The sequence below is a fragment of the Leguminivora glycinivorella genome, chromosome 16 (genome assembly GCF_023078275.1).
Source record: "Leguminivora glycinivorella isolate SPB_JAAS2020 chromosome 16, LegGlyc_1.1, whole genome shotgun sequence".
In the NCBI taxonomy this organism is placed as follows: Eukaryota; Metazoa; Arthropoda; class Insecta; order Lepidoptera; family Tortricidae; genus Leguminivora; species Leguminivora glycinivorella.
In genome coordinates this window covers 6,538,605-6,561,798 of record NC_062986.1, presented here as the reverse complement: position 1 = coordinate 6,561,798, position 23,194 = coordinate 6,538,605, and the positions used below count along the sequence as shown (strand labels likewise).

The window sequence follows — 23,194 nt, the reverse complement described above, 5'->3', positions numbered from 1 at the left end:
TGTCACACCGTAAAGAAGTTTCAAATTTTCGTGTCTTACTGTCTTAACACGCTTCCGGAGTATGCAGAGTTCTTCATTAATATTGAGAAACTGATGATGATTCAGTTAGAAGAGGTTATGCAAAATCCCAGCGCTGAGAGTTTGTTCGAAGAGGAGTCGGAAAAAGTGTGGACTCCCGTGCCTCGACCGCACCCTTTTTATCTTTGTTGTGAGAAAGGAAATAAGCCGCAAATTGATAAGGCTCTTTGCCCAGTTCATTGCACTTCGAGCGCTGACCAGTTCCCGGTTGTAATCATTAATAAACGTTGCATATATGCCGCTTGCGACAATTTCAATCTCTTCACATCTAAAATACAAGATTTCGTGGACGGAGAACGCGGCGATGACACAGATTTTGTAGATAATCACGATTACACTTACGACGTCCCAGTTAGATACACGTCTTCGACTCATTTGCGAGCACTACAACTGGAAAGCTCGCTCATGCAAATTTTACAAAAAGAACGCCCCAATGTAAAAGGAGTATCGACTGCATGTTGCGTATGCAGACTGCCCTACTGTTTCTGTAGTCCGATCAAAATAAAAAGCCCAAAGCCAGAGAAAGTTATCAAGAAAAGTCCTTCCGTCCATTCTATTCCATCTGGCAACAAGATAGAATCCAGGGAAGCGGAACTGAAGCACGAGCGAGAACCTAAATGGGAAGGCTACATGGATTTCCTAAAGCCGAAGAGATGTGAATGCTCAAAACTAGCTAAACATTACCTGCAGGACCACTTACCAGCGTATATGAGGATGACGTCCCCTTATGAAGCACCAGACGTGCCCAATTACGAGCCTTGCGACCTTGATACTTTGAAAAGGTTGGTGCGGAAGGCTCAGGGCAAACGTAAGCCACCGCCTCCTGTCGCTAAAGTACCGTCCAGAACTAAAGACGTGGGTACACAGTACTCTGATCAAGAATTCGAGAAGTTGTGCACCTGCTTCTCTGACGAAGAGCTAGATAAGCTTTTCCAGGATATAATGAATGGTCCACAAGGTACACCGAAAGACCGGTTTGCCGTGGTAGCTGGTTCTGCGTTGGACACTGAAAATACTGAGGGTTTCGCTGCGGCGCGCGCCTTCTCGCTTAGGAATTTGCTTGAAGGCGCACCGCAACTAGAAGAAATCTTTAAAAAAACGTCGTGTTCTTGGTTAAACGATTAGCTACAATAAAATGTTTTGAATGTATCTCAAATAAAGGAATTGTGTTTTATTTTTATACATACATTTATCGTGAAATAAAACTAAATATACAGGGTTAAAAATACTTATATATCCCAATTCCCAACATTCAATATAAAAGCTCTTTTCAGTACAGATGGTGTATTTTTTACGCACTAGTGCGAGAAGTGGCTCATATGCCAGGTCAAAACTTCGGAGGCTCATCTGTACTGAAAAACGTCGTACGATACACGTGCAAAAAGGAAATTCGTAACTCGTGTCGATTTAAAACACTCCCTTCGGTTGTGTTTTAATTTATCGCCACTCGTTTCGAACTTCCTTTTTTACGCACTTGTATCGTAATGTACTATTTTGTACCTACATATATGGTTTCATTTAAACCCAGTAGTTCCGTTGACTGTGATCAATTATTATGTGTTTTTCGGACACCACCTGCGGAGAAAAAATGTTGATTAGGTAACAGCATTCGTTTTGGAGGCCAACATTCTCTTTGGATCGCAGAGCCATCTTAATATTCCCATTACAAATTAAACGGAATAAACTGCTGTCACTGACAAAGTAACACGTGCAGCTCAAGTCAGGGGTTCTCAAAGTAAGGACCGACAGGAAAAATAACTTTTAATTTAACCGGTTATTAAGTCAGCAGTTCTCGAAAAGTTTGGACAAAAATCAAGGAAAAAGTCAGTCCAAAATTATCGAACTTCTGTCATATCAGATACTTAGAAAACCGGCTAATTAAAACCGTCTTCAAATACGATGTTGAAGACCGTTTTAATTAGTCATTAAAATTCACTACCACCTAGTCTCGAAAGTTGCTGAAAAATAATGTTTAGCGGCCCGCTATTTGTACATGGCACATTTCCACAGTGATACCAGTGCAATAAATAAACTACCCCACAAAAACGGCTTTTTAATTTCAATAAATTATTGTCTTTATTGTACTTCTGTATGTTTGTCTATCTTGCCTACTTTAATGTTCCTCTCATCTAATCTAAGGTTAGCTGGAAGAGATCTCTTATATGGATAAGTTCGCCTTTGTACCATGAATCTGTTGTGCACAATAAAGTGATTACTACTACTATAAATATACCAAAACGTTTTGTGTTGAAATGTATTTTCGTTTAAACAGAGTCATTATTTGTGTAATGGAATATGTAAAGATGTTTAATGAAATTTTAAAATATAGGCAATTTTAATATGTACCTCGTGGTGCAATTTTTTTATAGCACCGGCCACACCTTTGTTTACAATAATTCTGGCTAATTTGAAATAAGAATATAGTTAGTTAGTTATTTTATGTAATAGTCGTGTGTTGCAGTCAGGTGTTCAATTTTTTTTGACGTGATAACGTCTAATAACTCGTTACTACGGGCTGCATGCACGAAAAAGATGACGTCATTGTCCCGTTCCGCAAGGCCCGCAAGCAAGAGCAAGTGGTTTGTGTGTGGACCATTTTGGTGTATGCTGCCAAATTGCTAATAAAATAGGCTTGTGCCGTTTCGTTCGTTGATCGGAGCGCTCCGATCTCGTTCAGTCGCTCCCATGAACTAGTTCGCTCTTTTAGATCTTTGCTCATTTAGTTCAGTCAGACCAGACCAGCGACCACTACGGTCGGAAAAATCAGAACGAATGGGACCGACTAGTGTCAAAATGATACGAATATTCCACAGACAATAACAATTCCGGGCCGAAAGGTTGTAAGTAACCGAATCTTAATATGAAAACTTGACGTTTTTGTGTCGCTTTGCTAAATACCTCGCTCCCGGTCGGCGCCGTCTCACACTCTTTCTTGATCCAAACCGCTCGCGCTTGCCGATCCTATACTGAACTAAATGAGCAAAGACCGATTCACAGAGCACGGCAAGATTCAGTTCATTTCGGTCATTGATGGGATTTTATTCCTAACAGTAATGACAGCTAGTTCATAGTTCGTGAACGACACAAGCCTACAATAAAAAGATGGCTTCCAATATGAACGTGTTCTCATTTTATAAGTTAAATAAATAATAAGTATAATAACATAAAACATGGTGGCAGCGGTGGGATAAGTGAAAATAGAAAAGGAGGCTTCCGACATGAACGTTTTCTCATTTAATAAGTTAAATAAAAAGAAAATTAATTATTTCAATTTATACCACGACTTTTTGACAGAACATATACCGTCTGAACTCGCCATAGATTTAGAATTATTAAACTAGATTGTGTAGTTAGGTCAAAAAGTGTGTCCACATGAGAGGTCATTGTTTGTGCTGGTGTCCCTCTCGCACTTACTGACAATGTCAACATTATTCAGTGACGTCATCACTGTCATACCTTGGGGATACTAGTCAATTTTCAAAGTTACTACCAAATCTACTAATACCCATTTGAACGTATTTTTTAACAAATCTTTCATTTATTGGCATCAAAATAATTACATTATAATTATTTTCCAATTCTTTACAAAAATACTACTACTATGAAATATATCGAAACCCTAGTTTGAATATAACACTAAAATAATACAAGAAGTTATAAAGTGTCAAAATGGGTGCTATTTATATAAGCAATTGTATGTATAGAACATGGACTTTCAATAGGGACTGAGCTCACACTTTTTTGCCATTGCGTTCTTGTCAGACTAAGGCTCCCCACAGACAGTCTTAAAAATTCATAATCTTAAAAAAAACTTGTATGCAATCTGACAGTTCAAACTGACACTGACAAGACACTGACAGATCTGAACTGTCAGATTGCATACAAGTTTTTTTTAAGATTATGAATTTTTAAGACTGTCTGTGGGGAGCCTACGTCAGGTAGGTAAGTAATTCTTGCATTTGAAAATCTCATCGTTTAATCTATAATACGGTAATGTTTGACGTTATCACGTCAAACTACCGTCCGTAAACCGACTTTACAGACAACCAATTTTTTTAATATTTGGATTAGTGCTGATTTTGGCCGGCAACAGACAGTCTGAAAAATTCATAATCTGAATTTGGATTTGTATGCAACCTGTCAGTTCAAACTGACACTGACAGATCTAGGGTTGTAAATAGAAAAAAAACCAAATGTTTTTTTTTCAGAATTGTAAAAAAAAAACATGAAAAAAAACCGAGCACCTTGTTTTTTTTTCTAAATATGTTTTTTTTCAGATGAACAAATAATACGACAATAACGGTTTTTCGTGAGTTGTAACGTATTTCAATAACAATAACGTAAATTTTAATTCAATTAACATTCAGTATACAAACGTTTATTGGGGAATCCCCGATGCTGCGTGTAGCGTGGAGAGGCGGTGGTGTTGCCAACAGTAAAAAGTGATAACTACCAACTACAGATTTCGTAAATGTTACTTTTATAAGACCAGAAATTAAAGTTATTTGATTAAATTCGTTTAATAGTTAACATTAAGTCTAAAAACCGTATAAAATATTAACTACTTTCAAATTTTGAGATTTTGTACTTTAGAAAAAAACATACTCCAGAAAAAAAAACTGTTTTTTTAATGCTTTTTTTTTCAAGCCAGAAAAACCGTTTTTTCCAACCCTAGACAGATCTGTCAGTGTCAGTTTGCATACAAATCTTCTGTGGCGTGCCTTTGACGGTACGAGACAGAGCAGAGCATTTTATCAGCCCGGTATATTTATATGTACAGCTTGACTATTATATATTCTGTGGCTTGGCTAAGTAACCTAACTAAAAATTACAATTTTGAAAAAAACCCCGACAAAGTGGACCGATTTCCATGAAAAATGGCTAAGGACACTTCCGACTAATTCGGCTTTCAAACAAAAAAAAAAACATTTAATTTAAATCGATTCATCCGTTTGGGAGCTTACACACACAGACAGACAGACACGTCAAACTTTAACACCCCATCGTTTTTGCGTCGGAGGTTAAAAAGAGTAGAAATGGAAGTATTTTTTTTAATCATAGCAACACTTAACTGTTCTCAAGAAGTGTCAAAATAGTTACCACTTGCAAAACGGTTTACAAAGACAGTGGCGCCCCCATTTATTGTCTACTCTTTTTTGCCAGGCTGAGGTCAGTGTCGGGTCGGGAAGACCGTCTACAGAATATAACTTGTATTATATATCTATCACTTCTCAGCGGTAGTACATCGGACATGTGATATCTATCACTTCTTACACCTCCGAAGGCATACCAGTTTTTCATCCTTAATCGATTGGTCTTCAATAGATATCCCTAGGACGAACACTTGTAAACAAAAAACTTGATTCGTCTTTCGAACTCGACCATCGAGTTCAACATGGTTACGCAAAAAAATAAAACATAATTTTTAGGAAAAAAAAACCGCCTTCCTTTGGGGTTCTGGTGATAAATACTTTCAAATGTTGGATTATGTTATCAATTCGTCTGTATATTTTTTAATGTTTGTTATTCGATATCTCCGTCATTTCTGAACCAATTTTGAAATTTGGATGATTCTGAAGTACTTACAGATGAGAATGATTATCAGAACGGAACTCTAACCAGGGGCGGCTCACTATTCATCAGCAGTTCCACTGCACCAAATGTCTCTGTTCTGGACGTAAATGCATGCTGTTCTTATAAAAATACCAAAGTCACTATAAGTGTGCCGTTCAGATTTGAGGAGTTCCATTCTGACCATCATCAGCAGTTCCTCTGCACCAAATGTCACTGTTCTGGACGTAAGTGCATGCTGTTCTTATAAAAATGCCAAAGTCACTATAAGTGTGCCGTTCAGATTTGAGGAGTTCCATTCTGACCATCATCAGGAGTTCCACTGCACCAAATGTCACTGTTCCGTACGTAAATGCATGCTGTTCCTTTAAAAACACAAAAATCACCATATGTATGCCTTTCAGATTTGAGGAGTTCCCTCGATTTCTCCAGGATCCCACCACCAGAACTGGGTTCTGAGACTTCTGAGAAAAATGGGACCAATCTGTATGCATATACATTCAATCAAAAAAAAAATTGGTTGTTTGTAAAGTCGGTTTACGGACGGTAGTTTAACGTGATAACGTCAAACATTACAGTAGTATAGACAGGGGCGGTCAGAGTATAGCAAAAGGGGCCCGATTCTGGGACTTTTTTCACGTTTTTTTGTTCTTATTTGAAAGAATGTATTAAAATAAGCATCTTTTATAAATTAAAGTTTTTTTTAAAAACCTACTAATTTAGGAGTTAGAGTGGTGCAAAGTTGCAAAATTTTCCCGTAGCATTACTAAGGCGCCAGAGACAGAAAGCGACATCGACGGACGGTTCTATATGATTTATCACTATTAACATAGGTTATATTGGTAAAAAAAATCATCGTAAATTTTCTAAGTCTCTGGCGCCTTAGTAAATACTATGGGAAAATTCGCAACTTTGTACTGCTCTAACTCCTAAATAAGTAGGTTTTTCAAGCAACTTCATTCTATAAAAGATGCTTATTTTAATGCAATCTTTCATGTTTTTAAATTACAAACACTCATAAATAATAAATGAAAGTTTTTAACAAAAAATTTCTAAGTCCTAAAATCGGGCCCCTTTTGCTTATACCCCAACCGTCCATACACAAACCACTTGCTCTTGCTTGGTGGCCTTGAGGAACGGGACAATGACGTCATCTTTTTCGTGCATGCAGCCCGTAGTAACGAGTTATTAGACGTTATCACGTCAATTTTTTTTTCAAAATCGGTCCAGTAACGACGGAGATATCGAGAAACAAATATAAAAAAAAAAACAGACGAATTGAGAACCCCTTCCCTTGAGATTTGGAAGGCGGTTAAAAATAGAAGCAGTTGGAATATTTGTGCGTTGTGTATGTAACGTGTTAATTTAATAATCGTTCTTCCTGTCTAGTACAATAAATTCTCTTAAAACGCGTTCAATTTATTGTTTTATGTCCTGAAATATGTAACTTCGAAATTGTGCCTAGTCGGAAAGACCGTATAATGTATATAAAGTTAAGGCCCCTTTATTAGGCTTTGTGAGCATTTCTTTTTTTTGCCACTTTTATGAAATGTGATATGTTTGAAGAAAAATATGCTATTTCTACTCAGAATCACTAGCTTTTTCAATCCTAGTAGTTAAAAAAATTGTCACATACGAGTTTTTCTTATTTTGTTACCATTTTCCGTACATGTTGTGTGGGGTAATAAAAGAGGAAAGTAACAAAAATGTATGGACATTCTGGGACAATTTTTGTCTCCTGTCAGAGATTGAAAGTACTCGTGATTCTGAGTACCTACAATTGACCTAAAATTCCCTAAAAAAATCAAAATAAAAAAATTGGCAGAAAAAAAGAAATGCTCTTATGGGAAATAAGTCGAGTTTAAACGGGCGTTGTAGGTTAATTTGAATTATAAGTTTCGGCTTTGCTTTTGTCTGGACCTGAAAAGAGAAGGTTATCAACCTCATTCACGGGACATATGACGGTCGTGCCTTATAAATAGAAAAATGATGATATGTTGAAAATATCTACGAAATTTGTTTTAATATCTATCACATTACTCCTTGTTATTACAGAATATAACAATGAACATGATTTTGATACTCTTTTCCATATGAAACGAGCACTAGACGGTCTTTCCGTACTCAGCGCGTGGTCAACTCGCCGAGCCTCAAAACAAGTGATTTTTATCACATAAGTTTACTTTATTTCACCAAAACATTATAAAATCTATGTACCTACAATATAAAATTTGCTAGCCCATAAAATCATGCGGATCACTCCAGACTACTTTAATAATCTAGTTTTGTCCACTCAAACTTTATTTCAAATAAAGTACCTATATCGCACATGAGTCCGCACGGCGCCTAAATGAGCCCAACTGGGGTAGTACCTCCGCCTTACAGAAGACCGCAGCCAAATAGCACTAGGCACTAGACCCTACTCATAGTGTTGTGTTCCTGCCGGTGAGTAAGGCCGGTGAATGAGGGTGCGGTGTGCTGATGATGGGAGGACTTAGGCTTCCCACAGACAGTCTTAAAAATTCATAATCATAAAAAAAACTTGTATGCAATCTGACAGTTCAAACTGACACTGACAAGACACTGACAGATCTGTCAGTGTCAATTTGCATACAATTTTTTTTAAGATTATGAATTTTTAAGACTGTCTGTGGGAAGCCTTACGGAACTGACTTATTCCATCTATTGGCCTTTGAGTCGTCGGCAAGCCGAACCCTCCTTGGAACTCAGGCGGGCCGTACGCTGAGGTAGTATAAAAAAACCGGCCAAGAGCGTGTCGGGCCACGCTCAGTGTAGGGTTCCGTAGTTTTCCGTATTTTTCTCAAAAACTACTGAACCTATCAAGTTCAAAACAATTTTCCTAGAAAGTCCTTATAAAGTTCTACTTTTGTGATTTTTTTCATATTTTTTAAACATATGGTTCAAAAGTTAGAGGGGGGGGGACCCACTTTTTTTTCCTTTAGGAGCGATTATTTCCAAAAATATTAATATTATCAAAAAACGATCTTAGTAAACCCTTATTCATTTTTAAATACCTATCCAACAATATATCACACGTTGGGGTTGGAATGAAAAAAAATATCAGCCCCCACTTTACATGTAGGGGGGGTACCCTAATAAAACATTTTTTTCAATTTTTTATTTTTGCACTTTGTTGGCGTGATTGATATACATATTGTTACCAAATTTCAGCTTTCTAGTGCTAACGGTTACTGAGATTATCCGCGGACGGACGGACGGACGGACGGACGGACGGACGGACGGACGGACGGACGGACGGACGGACGGACAGACAGACATGGCGAAACTATAAGGGTTCCTAGTTGACTACGGAACCCTAAAAAGAGCCTTAATCAGTCTATTTACCCTTTCTGTGTTGTCCGAAGTGTTCTGTTCGGTGTTGTATACGAAGAGGCGAAGTGGCACCGTTGCGCGCATCTCACACCGCGCGGCATCGGCGCGGGAAACTAAATCCGGGGTTAAATCCAGAACGTTGCGTATACTGAGCGACTGCAAATGAAAAGGTTAGGATAAATTTTGAGAGAGACACATTTATTTATTTACATTTTATTGGACAGTAAAGGGAAAATGGCGGACTTAATGCCTTAAGCTATGCACTATGCGCAAAACAGATATTCACGAATAAATAGTGTCGTCTCGAAAATGTTGCTACTTCCAGTCTACTGGGCTACTCCACTTTATATAATTTCTTATTTGGCTAAACGTAGTAAATTTTTGGATCCCCATTTAAAATGCAGTTAACCCTTAAATGCATAGTGATGTATATATGCATCATGCATTTTTGATTCTATTGACAGCTTGTCAAAATTCAAATTGGAATAAAGCTTTGTCAAGGTCATGTACCCAAGTAATTAAGTAGGTACCTGCTAGTATACTTACACATGTTAGACAAAAAGTAATCCGTGGGGTTGCTGTATAGATGCGCATAACTAATCAGCAACCCCACGTTTACTTGGCTCATGTTGATGTTTGTCAATTAATTATGATAACGAAACAATGAATAATAATGATATTAGGACGAATCGCCACGCATCCAGATATGCCTCGAAGAGAGGAGTTAGTTTGGTTAGAATCGTCCCACGATAAGTCTGCATAGATTTTAATAGCCCCGCCTCTGCAAGGGTTAAGTAAACGTCATAATTTCATCAAACTTTGACGTTTAAAATAACATCTGCACTGGCGAGGGTGTGAAAATCGTTGCAAACTTATCGTGGGACGATTCTATCTTGCCAAGATGGCGAGAGGTTCAGAGAGAGAGAGAGAGAGAGAGAGAGAACTGTGTTTGATTTCGTTAGATTACTATTTATTCCTAAGTGGAAAATGTAATAATTACCTAACATTTGTGCTAACGCATTTGTGTAATGCAAGAAATGCAAAGTGATGTTGAACTTCATCGTGTTTCATTTATAACATGGAAGTGAGACCTCAAAATATTAATAGCCATTTATCACTTAAATAATGATGAAATATTCTCAGAAGAGTACCTAATTCGTTAAAAAAAATCGCATTAGCGAATGAGCTCTAAGTACCGCAAATATATAATTAATAGTTATTTATTATACAAGGGGGCAAAGTTGTATTTTAACGCCGAGTGTGGAATTGAAAAACGAGCAAGGGAAAGGATTCTATAGTTAAATACTTTTGCACCCGAGTGTAACACAAAACTTTTCCCCTCACTATAGCGAGGAAACTACAACGCAAAAAAATGCGTTTATCACTGCTTCCAGTAGTTCCACAGATGGTAAATCATCTTAATTACTAGATTCACCTACTTTTATCAATTTTAAAGCAGTTAATTTGACTTTATTCAAGGTCAAATTACTTTACCCACTAGTGGATAAAATGGGTTTTTGTTTTTTACCCGCTGGTATTAAAGGACAAAACACGTGTTTCCGAGCTAGTGAGGGGAAAAACAAAATATATAGGTAATGCGTAAATAAATAAGTAAATATTATCATTAAATTACCGTGAGTTTAGGACATGATCGGATACAGGATACTACGTCATCTTCGGTGACCTTGAGGCAATCTTCTAGACTGAGATTCGTCAGGCGGTCTCCGGCAATCTTCCAGGCGCACCATAAGCCTAGTGGTGTTATGAAATCTGTGGGTACAATTGGGAATGCAACTGTCAAGGGATACGAACATTACAAATATTAAAATGTAAATTGTAAAAACGTCGTCCTTGAACCGTCGGCGGTTAGTTTATAGTATTTTATGCAACAGGCGTTTAAAGGAGGTCAAAAAAGACGAGTGGCGTGGGTAACAATTTGAGGCGAAATCAATTAAACGCCGTTGCATACAATACTTTTTCTACGACCATGCACTTAGTTTTTAATAGTTTTCTTGAATAACTTTCGTGAAATTCACAATGGTTCCCGTATTTTGATGCAAAGGTTTGCACTGTCAGCTCAGCACGGTTAGCACATGATTGCCGCGAGAGTCGACAAGCGCCAAAACACCGCGACATAGAGCTCTCACGCGAACCGATAGCACATGATTTGGGCGATAAAGCTCTCTCTCGCGGACAAATGTCAAAGCGAAAAATCGTTGTCGCTTGAGAGTTCCACGCGGGATACTCTCGCCAGTCGCAGCATGAGTGTACTTTGGGCGACAAAATATCCCGCGCATCAACTTCAAAACGAGAGAAACTGTCTTCGAGACATGAAGCTAGCGAGACGCTCTCGAGAAACACTTTTTAGGTGATTACGAGCAGTTTTCTTCCAAAAAATACCTAAGTATTCCTTGTTTTCTCATTTATTACAAAAGTAGCAAATTTTTTTGATACATATTAATGAATATAACGAATTTTTATAGTTTCAGAATGCTCTGTTTTATTCCATTGAACGAAAAAAATAGGCAAAGAAAAGTTTAGCGCAAACGGTTCGAAATTCCAGCATTTGTATAAAACATGATGGCCACTGCCCAAAGCCTTACCGCGCACGCGCGCAGTATCGTTATAACAATGCGTTGCCATGGTTACAGAGTCAAACAATGCGTTTTCACTTTTTTAGATACTGTGCGCATGCGCCGACAGCCGGCTTACCCTGGCTTGGGGGAATAGACTTTTATGTAGGGTTTTTAAAGATCTATACACGGCCCTGTAAATGATCGGGAGTAGAAAAAAAAGAGTTATACGCGATTAAGTCTCGTTTCTAATTTTAAGTATAGAATTGTATAAAATTCAAATATCACTTACCACATTGTTCTAATTCTAATATATGCAGATTCTCACAGCATAGCGTTATAATTAATAAGTCACAGTCCTTTAGAAAACCATGCACATATAGATGCTTCAAGTTCTCTAGACCACATACTGAGTTGAAAAAATGATCAATGGGTTGGTGAAAGAACTCATAATTTACATTTCTCTGGAGATAGTGCAAGTATTCCAAGTTAGGTAACTTATCCACCAAAATATTAGATTTATTGTGTATTTCCATGGTAGGATCGCCAAGTACAAATTGTTTCAGCTTACTGAAATGGTCAACTGCCGAAACCAAATGATGGAATTTCAGCTCAGGGCTATAGCCAATAATAAGAGACTTGAGATTCCTCAACCGTACATTATTCAGACATTCTCCAGTCATTGTTTCATTATTACATATATAGAGTTCTTCTAAATCATTAGTGCAGTTTATGAATTTAGTGAAGCATTGATCCGACATCTGAAAATAGAATAGAATTGAATAAACGTTTACTCGTGAACACAGGTAAGACAAAATACACATAATAACAACAAAACAGAAAGGAATGAAGTGCCACGAAATGGCTTCATATCAGCGCGTTGTTGATGACTTCCAGCGCTGATCTTCCCATGAGACCATCAAGTGAGAAAAGAGAAAATAAAAGTCAGACCAAGCTAAGCAACGTTTTTGATATGGAAAAACGTGAATCGGTTAATCGGCATAGATAAAATTACACTTGGCATTCTCTACCAGTCAACTATAGGGAAAATCTGAAATGAATCTAGCAGGGCTCGGATACCGGTAAAATTTTCAAACCGGTTTTACCCGTAAAAGATAAACCGGTTCCGAGAGTTGGAATCCAGTTGGGTGGATCATGATATTCATGATATACCACCATTCACAAGCATCTTTCACGTGGCGCCCTAATAGAAGTCGGTTTATTTACCTGAACAATTATTAAATACCAAAAGAATAATCACACATTCTCGTATAAAGAGCATAAACGTCATTTTGGACATCAGTAGTAGGCATAAAAAATCAATCTTACGTCAATAAATGTGAAACCAAGCTTCCTCAGGAACTTGAAATTTTTACCGTTATAGTCCTCTAAAAGTTTTTCTGTTATAGGGCAAAACAACTGGAAGTATAAAAGAAACATCAAGTTACTTCAATGCCATTATAAAAATAAATAAATAAATATTATAAGGACATTCATTATTCACAGACGGTCCAATTAATTATTAATTTCTATCTTCAATCTATTATAATGACTTATTTAATCTACCTATATTTAAGCAGCGTCCCCACTTAGGCGTCGCGTGTCTCGCGGCGCGCAACGGACGTCTCCGCCACGCCTATGTTCTTCCTATACAAAATGTACAGAGGAGACGTTTTTAGGGTTCCGTAGTCAACTAGGAACCCTTATAGTTTCGCCATGTCTGTCTGTCCGTCCGTCCGCGGATAATCTCAGTAACCGTTAGCACTAGAAAGCTGAAATTTGGTACCAATATGTATATCAATCACGCCAACAAAGTGCAAAAATAAAAAATGGAAAAAATGTTTTATTAGGATAAACATGTAAAGTGGGGCTGATATTTTTTTTCATTCCAACCCCAACGTGTGATATATTGTTGGATAGGTATTTAAAAATGAATAAGGGTTTACTAAGATCGTTTTTTGATCATATTAATTTTCGGCAATAATCGCTCCTAAAGGAGAAAAAAGTGCGCCCCCCCCCCTCTAACTTTTGAACCATATGTTTAAAAAATATGAAAAAAATCACAAAAGTAGAACTTTATAAAGACTTTCTAGGAAGATTATTTTGAACTCGATAGGTTCAGTAGTTTTTGAGAAAAATACGGAAAACTACGGAACCCTACACTGAGCGTGGCCCGACACGCGCTTGGCCGGTTTTTTGAATTACATTCAGGCGGCGTGGCGGAGACGTCCGTTGCGCGCCGCAAGACATGTCTTATGAGTGTGGATGGTCCCTTAGAGTGCATCTTATTTTGCTTGTGAGCATACTAGAATTAAATTTAGATTAGCACATACCGCCAAACCTTCCAACTTTGGGCAGTTTTCACTGATAATATTCAAAGTTTCCATACAAATACAATGAACGCCTACAACCAAAGACCCACATTTGTAAGTCCAAGTAAGAAAAGACGGCCAGACATCTGGATCCACCTCAAATGAAGTAACATCTGGAATTTCCATCATCACACCAAGGCAGTCATAGTGATCCTTATATGTCACAAGCAATCGAACATCTGTAAAGGATAAACATAGAAAATAATTAATTAAAATAGGCCATAAATATTAGGTTAAGAACTAAATGGACTGAACTTGAATCAATATTTAAAGCTGAGTTTAGACCAGCAAGTTATTGCTGCAGGTTTTGAGACACAACTATAGGTAAGAGCGAGTGGCAAGTATCTGCATCTCTTTCTTGCATATACTTCTGTCTCAAAACTTGCAGCAATAACTCGCTCGTCTAAACTCAGCTTTAGATTATGGCCTAGTTTGACTCATTTACATACATACATTTTCCTTACTACAAGCTTATAGATAATATACACATTGATAAAATTGTAAGGCGAAATAATGAAACCTAAATGTAAGGTCATTGGTGTCATTGCGTAAACATACCCCACATAAGCTAGTATTCGTCCACACACAGAATAGCAAATATTGTTACTTGCGAAATACTAGTTCTTGTATATACAATTTTTTTTTGGTACTTATGTATACAATTTTTTTATGTAGATAAATATAATTATTATTTAGACAAGAAGTATTGCAAGTTACAAAATTCCGAGAAATGGACGCAAACAAGCGCTAGATAGAAATAAGCACATAATCTACTTATACCTATATTTTTTTATCAAAAAGTATTTTGATAGACTATAAGATTCCCATACTAATCACTACCAAAGGGCTAATAAAATGCTTATAAAAACTTGTATTTATAGTACTTTATTTGAGAGATAGGTACCTACTTTATTTTCCAATAATAGTTATTTCCAGAAAATTATTGTTGGAGTTACGGAAGGACTATATGGCAACCCCAAATTCTAACAAGGGGTTAGAGGTCAAACCCAATAAGTTGAGCCAAGGACCATTTAATACTAGACTGATATAGCCCATACAAAAAAGCGTACCCCTGAAAAAAGCTTAGTTTTTGCTTTAAAACTAGATGGCGTTGTTTCGTAACCCGGGAGTGGAAAAAAACATATTTTCTCACATATGTTTACTTGTTTTTATATTATACTATGAATAACTATCAAAAAACTTTATTTTAATATCAAAATATTGGCTCAAAACATAATTTTTACAAATTATATTTTTTGGTCGGCCTCGACGTAGTTGTGATCGCTTCGCTGGCTAAGTTTGTTCGCATGTTGTCTAACTATTGCCAAATAAAATGACTAGATGACGTTGGTGGACTAGGAAAATGTCACATCCGTTTCGTTGTTCATTAATATATATAATATACTTAGTGATAATAAACCTATATGTTGAGCTCAAATACGTTCAACAAAACGCAATCATTGTGCCAACAGATGTGACATCCAGTGACATCTGACATCCATGTCACATCACAAATGTCATTGTATGATTTATTGAATATTCATAATATATGGATATTAAATATTTTAGAATCGCAGCAGCAATGCGAGTAGAGATACAGAATTAAAAACTGTATAAATTAATAATTGTATGACCAATGACCTCATACATAAAATTACCAGTTTAGGTGACAGAAGGCGAATCCAATTTGTAAACATTAAATTTAATGTGCTAAGGAAAAGAATCTTTCCGATTTTCAACGGGACACGGCTGAAGGGGCGAGCTGGTTTCGACTGCGCCCATGCATCTCAATTGTCCAGAAAGTTCATTCGAAGATCATTTTGCTTATAATAATCTGAGTAATCACAGTGAATGGTTTGACAGTATTTCAGCTAACATGTAGAGAGACTTGCTAGCTTCGTCGGTCAGGCTTCGTCTTGGACACAACGCCGATAGTTAGGCCGCCAGGTGTGGCACTTTGGATTACGTTTTTATAATAAACTAGCTTTTACCCGCGGCTTCGCCCGCGTAATAAAAGTATTCATTAAGATTTTCATTTGGATCCGTAGGGACCGTAGGTTTCTCTGTAGGTTTATTTATCTGCGATTATTTCGATTGCACATAATACTTTTGCTTGCAATGATTGTAGAAATATTACACATCGACCACAGCGTAGGTAATTCTATATACGCTGGGGAAACCTTTATAAACATCCCACATAGCCCGTATTTCGACACTATGATCGGTGGGTAAAAAGTACTTTTTTCTATTATCCCATACAATTTTTTACATTTTGCTTATACTTATCGCAAACGTAATCTTCAAGCAAGCAAACAACGATCGTCTTAGAGCACATTGATTGTAAGAGACCGCCGACCGATTATCCGTATCCCTCTAACGATACCCATATTATCCGTATCCGTATCGCTATCGCTAACGCTATCGCTATCGCTATCGATATCGCTATCGCTATCGCTATCCCTATCGCTATCCCTATCGCTTTCCCTATCGCTATCCCTATCGCTATCCCTATCCCTATCCCTATCCCTTATCAAGATGTTTATAGATATAACACTTTAAGTTCTCGCGCTTTGTACACATATTTAAAGTCACATACAGGTCGAACGCGATTAATTAATATTATTTTTACCTTTTTTCCCAACGTTTCGGCCAGGTTGCACTGGCCGTGGTCGCGGAAGACTGACGTCCCAGCAAAATGTCACCGGAGATGTAAACAACACAAAACTACCCGATATTAATTTATATAAATGTTCGGGGTAGACAAATAAATATAATCTACCCGCTTTTAGTTAATGTTTATTTCCCACCATGTTTATTTTAAAGGTAAAAATAATGTTAATTAATCGCGTTCGACCTGTATGTGACTTTAAATATATGTTTAATGATTTCTTATCAAGTGCTAAAATATAAAGTTTCATGGTTTTATCATTCAAAATTAAGAAATCCCATACAAACTTTCAACCTCTTTTTCAACCCCTTCATCCCTTTTTTTCGAAATAAAAAGTAGCCTATGTTCTGTCTCAGGGTCTAAAGATTGTCTGTTCCAAATTTCATCAAAATCGGTTGCGTGGTTTAAGCGGGAAAGCGTAACAGACAGACAGACAGACAGACAGACAGACAGACAGACAGACAGAGTTACTTTCGCATTTATAATATTATAGTATATATAGTATATATAGTATATTATAGTATATAGTATATAGTATATATAGTATATAGTATAGTATAGTATAAGTATATATAGTATATAGTATATTATAGTATATATAGTATATAGTATATAGTATGGATGGAAGTATGGATTAATGATAGTTTGTATTGTTTTGGTAATATATTTTCTACTCGTATACTATACTCGTTTGGTACTCGTATAAACCTAAACTGAGATAATAAATGAATAAAAGGAAATAATTAGTGAAACTCTGATATAAGTAATAATTAATGAGACAATGCGTTTTCACATTATCTGATCCGATATCGGATGTAGGACTGATACCCCATACATTACAGGCGCTATCTTGGATTTTTTCCATTTAAATCCTTCCGACATCCGATATCGGATCGGATAATGTGAAAACGGACTAAGACAATAGATACCTTGTTAGTGTTATATACCTATGCCTATGTATATCCCACCAAAAACATTCTGTAAAAAATAGCCGTCTCGCTGGAGCTGCTTGTTTATCTCTAAAAAGTAATGAAATCGACATAAAGTTCCTTACTGCGATTTCTTTATTATTATAGTTAACTAGCCTTTGCCCGCGGCTTCGCTCGCGTTAAATTCGAAAATCTCTCCACAAACTTCCATCCTCCATTCTAAGGAAGTGGGGGGATATAAAAAGAGACAAAAAGTAGCCTATGTCACTTTCCATCCAGTCAACTATCTCCACTTAAAAAATCACGTCAATACGTCGCTCCGTTTTGCCGTGAAAGATGGACAAACAAACAGACACACACACTTTCCCATTTATAATATTAGTATGGATGTTGTGTGACTTGGCCGTTGAAGTGTAGCGGTGCTGGCGACAGATTGGTGCAATGGTGTCATGGAGCACCTGGTTATAAACTTCTTTATACCCTTGTGTATAAAGAAGTTTATAAGTTTCATATTCGATGGTCCGAGCTAAGGTTCGTAAAGCCATGAAGCCGAGCTGATAATCATTGACGCTAAACGCCGATCGAAACGCAGTCTGAAGTGGGTGATAAACGTACGATACGAGCAGGTATGCGTACTTATGGCTCGACCACCTTTTTCGATTGTGTGTCACCGTAAGTACGCGTAAAAACCGCTGCGCATAGTAGTCGACCATCCAACGCGTACTTGCTCGTACGCCTATCACCCACTTGACGTCGCGCCAACACTTTATGGAAAAAGCGGGTTTTCGACAACTAAGTACCAATAAGATTTTAGACATTCAAAAATCTTCAATAATACTCAACTGTTTCGGTCGCACTCGTTCAAATATAGGATAGGATTGGTATGAGCGAGACGGTCAGGAGATTGATTGTCAACATGATATCTATCATAAACACCGTTCGAAATGGCCTCATTAAAATCTAAATTTTAAATATATTGAAAGTAATATTACTAATCATTGACGTCACGCTCAAAATGAAAGAGATAGAAAATTTGACAGTATGGTACTCTTTTGCATGATTGTCATAATTCAAAATAAGAACGATGGTTTGCGTTGTAAACAGGGACTGAAACATGACACGGGCCCCTAGCGTCATCTACAGGGTGTTTCCTGTAACAGGAGCAATAAATTAAAATATAGAGCCTCTAACTAATCAGTAATTAAGTCCAAATGTTTTTAATTAATTAAACTGAAAAATAATTTTACCGTTATTTTCTAACAAAATAAATCGAGCCAGCAATGTACAGCCGTCAGCCGCCACACTTGGCAACCATTGATTCACTACTATCGTGTTTAGTCGGAATACTTCGTTGAATGTGACACAAGTGTCACAAAAAGGATATTTGAGTTCTTCAATCACTTCAGTGATTATGTTTTAAGTATTTACAGATAACACTTGATATGATAGCAATAAAACTAATAAACACAACGGACTTTTACGTAACTGTTTAGAAAATAACTTTGCAAACGTAAACTACCTATCTAGGTAAAATAATTAACCACAATAAAAAATCTAAATGTTTATTGAGTCCAAGCTATGCGTGGCTTACATTTTTATTGTTGTGTTCTGTGTTTGTGTTCTTTTAGTTGTTCTCATAAAGCAATGATTCATGATGGACATTGCATATTGGTTACACATTGTTTACAATAATAGGTCCTAGCTGATGGATGATGATAACCGTCGTATGTTATTTGTCGTAACCCTCGACTTGATTTTCTCTGGTTTCAGCGTAATTAAGGTTTGTCGTACAATAACGTAAACGCAATTCACACCATAGTAATTTGTAATACTGCCCAGACTTTAGACTCGATAACTTGACATTCTCAATCATAACACGGTTGAACGTCACGTCTTGTCACTATTCTTAGATAAGCCAAAGAGGTTCCAACATTTACGGCACTTAAGAGTTCTGTGTTCTGTGATTTAGGCCAAAAAGGTTACAGCATGAAAAACGGGCTTTGGTTATGGTATGGCAAAAATTAAAAACGCTCATTGCAATCAAAAAGTTTGCATTCGGGATTGCGTGGTAGGTATGTCAAACCCACAAAGGTGTATAGGAGAACCTTAGTCACAAATTAAGGCCGATAGAGAGGTCAAGTAAATAGCTGTGTTTCGTTTTCATTAACCGAGTAATGACGAATTCAAAAGTAATTCAAATGTCAAGATTGCCACTAGTTAGTGCGACACATTGACTTCTCTTTCGGACTGTGAATCAATGGCACTTGTCAAAAGAAGTTGATACACTTAATAAAAATGCAATAATTGAATAATTTTTGGTTTTATGCACGTATAATGAAATAGTTAAAGAAAACAAAAAATAACTAAAATTCTATGGCTTCTTGTCAGAATCCTTAATAATTAATTGCCTACTAGCCACTTACTTAATTTAAAATGTTCTCGATATGCTGGCCATGTGCTTGTATGCATGCTTCGTACCTTAATTTAATGTATTTTGATGAACTACATTTAGATCACGTTGCCGTATGGTGTTAAATGCCTGAGTAATTCGATCTTTTAACATTTCTACATTATCCACTTCGGCAGAATACACGTCGTTTTTGATAGCTCCCCATAAAAAGAAGTCCAGACAAGTTAAATCCGGCGACCTCGGTGGCCATCGCTTAGGTCCGAATCGTCCGATCCATCGATCTCCAAATAATTCAGACAACTTTTCACGGATTGCCACAGTGGAATGAGCAGGGGCTCCATCGAGTTGGAACCATGTTGCGTTTCTTATTTCCTCCGGCAGATTGTTGTAATACTGTAACAAAGTGCCATTTATCAAGTCTAAAAAACGGACTGTATTTAAATTACCATCGATGAATACCGGACCAATTATCGTATTTCCGTGTACAGCTGCCCAGACGTTCACAGAGAACCGATATTGGTGAGCTGTCTGTCTCATTAAACGGGGTTGTTCGTACTCCAATAATGGGTATTTTTTAGATTCCATAGTCCATTGTTAGTAAACGTTGATTCATCGGTCCAGATAACATTTTGTGCGAATGTTATATCGCGTCTGTCCCCATGGCACTGTTCCATGAACCACTCACAATAAACTTGCCGCGCTAAGTAATCTCGCTGCAACAAAACCTGCACTTTTAAAAATTTGTATGGATGCTTCTTATTCTTTTTTAAAACTTTGTGAACAATACTATTATTGACACCAAATAACAGACCCGCTCTCCTTGTGCTGGTAGTTGGACGTTCACGGAAGTGCTGAAGAATCCGTCGTTCCAGTGCCAGTCTGACGTTAAATGCTGCACCAGGCCCTTGTGGCGGCTGCACTCTGCCGGATATGGGCAGGTCATCCCGCACACGTTGCACAGCGTTCACAATGACGCGGCCGTTCGCAGGATGCCTCCGGTTAGGATTCCGCTCCCGGTACAAATTGAGAGCTCGAGCAGCATTGCCTCTCGTTTCTCCGTAGAGCAAAATCATGTCACATAATTCTTGAGAAGTATATCGTGCCATTTTTCAGCGACATTGACAATTTAATTGACAAGTTAGTACTACTTTTTATTTTAAATTATCCGAATGAGTTGAATAAAAAGTTCAGACCGAAAGATTTTACGATTTTCAAGACGGATTTTAAAAAATAACCAAAATTCGAGTGTCATTTTGTGTGACTTTTAATTGAAAATTGTTCCTAGTCCGCCTAGATAAGACTACTATTTGCGATTGGTTTAAGATTATTTCTGAAGTTAGCCCCGGTACCACGACACTAAATGACCGTAAAGCGATAATTTCGCGATAGTTAACATCCACTGACTGTGAAATTTAATTTGAATTGCTCTTTCTCCATATTTAAGGACTTTGGAACATTAAGATATTTTAACTATGACTACTAATAATCTAAGGAATCTACATTTTAATTTATTGCTCCTGTTACAGGAAACACCCTGTATATACTTTTCACTGTATCACTTGTAATGCCGTTGAACTACCGCGTGCGTATTTAAAAAAAAAACGACATTTTTATTCAAATGACACTCTTAGTGACATCTAGTGACATAGATTTACGGCTGCCAACGGGGTACGGTATTTAGTATGGACTCTGCTGGTCCTTTATAATCGTCCTTGGTTGAGCTGATTGGTTTTTGAAATTCGAACTATGTGCAATTTCCGCAATGTTCTTATTTTAATAAAAGAAAATCCCGGTTTATCGATATTTTATTTAGATATGTTACTTTCAACCCCTTAATATACTTAAGACGTAAATATTTATATTTTACTTAACCCTTCAGGTGGCGAAATCCGGGGGCCGACCGCACGTAAAGTGGCAGGTAACCGGGAGCCGGACTTGAAATAAAAAGCTGTTGAGTGGCAAGGATACCGCTAAAATGACAGAAAAAGTTTACCCTTGAGTGGCGGGGCCCTCACGGGTGGTCATCGCGAATGTTACTTGTGTTACAAAAATTATAATTACTCAAAAAATGTAGGGATGTTGTGCATAAACCATATATCACTGGATTCAATATATTACAGTACAATTTTTGCGAAAAAGACGGTTTTTAAACACGTGTCTCAAACATGGCAGGCGGATGGTCCAATCAAATTGGGTCATATTTCAAGTTGTTTTGAAGTTGAAGGTGTTGAACCTTTACTGAATGCCGTCCTTGTTTAGTGACGAATGGTTCGTGTAAGTATGAGGAAGCTAGATATAGTTTTAGACGGTTTTATTTATATATTTAGGGTGATTTAGGTATATCGTCGCACGGGGTCCGGGAGCCGGTCCCTGCCACTTAACAGCTTGTTTTTCCCAGAGTCCGGCTCCCGGCGCCTGCCACTTAACGGAATGTTTTATAAAATGACCGCGCCACTTCTCCCCTATGCAACTTGTAGCTCTGCCACCTGAGGGGATAATGGGGTTTACATTTTTTAAATTCACCTGCAGTAAATACCTTAGACTTAAGACACTGATCCATGCATGGAAAATTTTCACCTTTTATTTTAGGACCACTTTTTCGATTAATAAATTGACAGGTCGCATACAACGGGATTACTTATCCTTTACATTTGGCGCGAAAACTTACAACAGTGGAAAAATCCACATTGAGATAAGAAAATTGATATAACTTACGTGATAGTGATAAATACGTCAGAACAGTTTTCTGCCAGTGGCTACTGACCCTCTCCGAGGATATGATATCCTTGACTGGCACATAGTCCAAAACTGCGCGCCAGCAATACTCGTTAAGGTAATCCAGTATAGTCAATCCATTAGAGCAGTTAACTTCTCCTTTTCCAGGGCTCATCTCTGTTATTTTTCCTAAAAGCACGATACAGACATATAAACGATTGCAAAACTCACTAGAAAAAATATTTTAAAATACCTACCTTACTTAAATTCTAATCTGATTCAAAAAACAAGGGTACTTAGAGAAGTTATAAGGTAGATAAAAATGCTGGTTAAATCTGATCGACACGAGAGGAAATTATGATATCATTATATATTTAACTCGAGTCTAATAATTGATATTAAATTCATTCATTCTAATTCACAAGTTTCAAAACATTGAAAAAGTGAACATGAAGTCAACTGATATCGGCTTGACTGACATTGACATTTATATTTTTTTTTACAATAATGTTCCGAGGTTGCTT

At 37.2% G+C, this 23,194-nt stretch overlaps 2 protein-coding genes across 6 annotated transcripts; both read right to left on the bottom strand.

The window, feature by feature from the left end:
• Positions 1 to 1,469: 1,469 nt before the first annotated feature.
• Positions 1,470 to 23,108, bottom strand: LOC125234980 (F-box/LRR-repeat protein 2-like). Of its 5 annotated transcripts, none has more exons than XM_048141410.1 (8): positions 22,928 to 23,108; positions 22,671 to 22,859; positions 13,910 to 14,127; positions 12,906 to 12,995; positions 11,869 to 12,337; positions 10,637 to 10,773; positions 9,016 to 9,159; positions 1,470 to 1,653 (listed from the first exon to the last, which is right to left on the bottom strand). In XM_048141410.1, exons 2-8 carry the CDS (start codon positions 22,843 to 22,845, stop codon positions 1,597 to 1,599), a joined length of 1,290 nt encoding a protein of 429 aa, XP_047997367.1. In that variant the 5' UTR covers positions 22,846 to 22,859; positions 22,928 to 23,108; the 3' UTR covers positions 1,470 to 1,596. The 5 variants fall into 5 exon arrangements, with proteins under 5 accessions (XP_047997367.1, XP_047997370.1, XP_047997371.1 ...); XM_048141413.1 differs by having other exon boundaries at positions 12,148 to 12,337; XM_048141414.1 differs by having other exon boundaries at positions 10,637 to 10,755; positions 12,148 to 12,337.
• Positions 18,754 to 21,085, bottom strand: LOC125234981. The gene is made up of 2 exons (XM_048141415.1): positions 20,767 to 21,085; positions 18,754 to 20,348 (listed from the first exon to the last, which is right to left on the bottom strand). Exons 1-2 carry the CDS (start codon positions 21,059 to 21,061, stop codon positions 20,260 to 20,262), a joined length of 384 nt encoding a protein of 127 aa, XP_047997372.1. The 5' UTR covers positions 21,062 to 21,085; the 3' UTR covers positions 18,754 to 20,259.
• Positions 23,109 to 23,194: the final 86 nt, after the last annotated feature.

Coding starts and splice junctions, on each gene's coding strand:
- LOC125234981 (XM_048141415.1), bottom strand. CDS start 21,061: ATGGCACGATATACTTCTCAAGAATTATGTGACATGATTTTGCTCTAC. Junction 20,349..20,766: donor TACCAGCACAAGGAGAGCGG/GTCTGTTATTTG, acceptor ACTTTGTTACAG/TATTACAACAATCTGCCGGA.
- LOC125234980 (XM_048141410.1), bottom strand. CDS start 22,845: ATGAGCCCTGGAAAAGGAGAAGTTAACTGCTCTAATGGATTGACTATA. Junction 10,774..11,868: donor ATTAGAATTAGAACAATGTG/GTAAGTGATATT, acceptor TTGTACCCACAG/ATTTCATAACACCACTAGGC. Junction 9,160..10,636: donor GATCATGTCCTAAACTCACG/GTAATTTAATGA, acceptor TTTCATTTGCAG/TCGCTCAGTATACGCAACGT.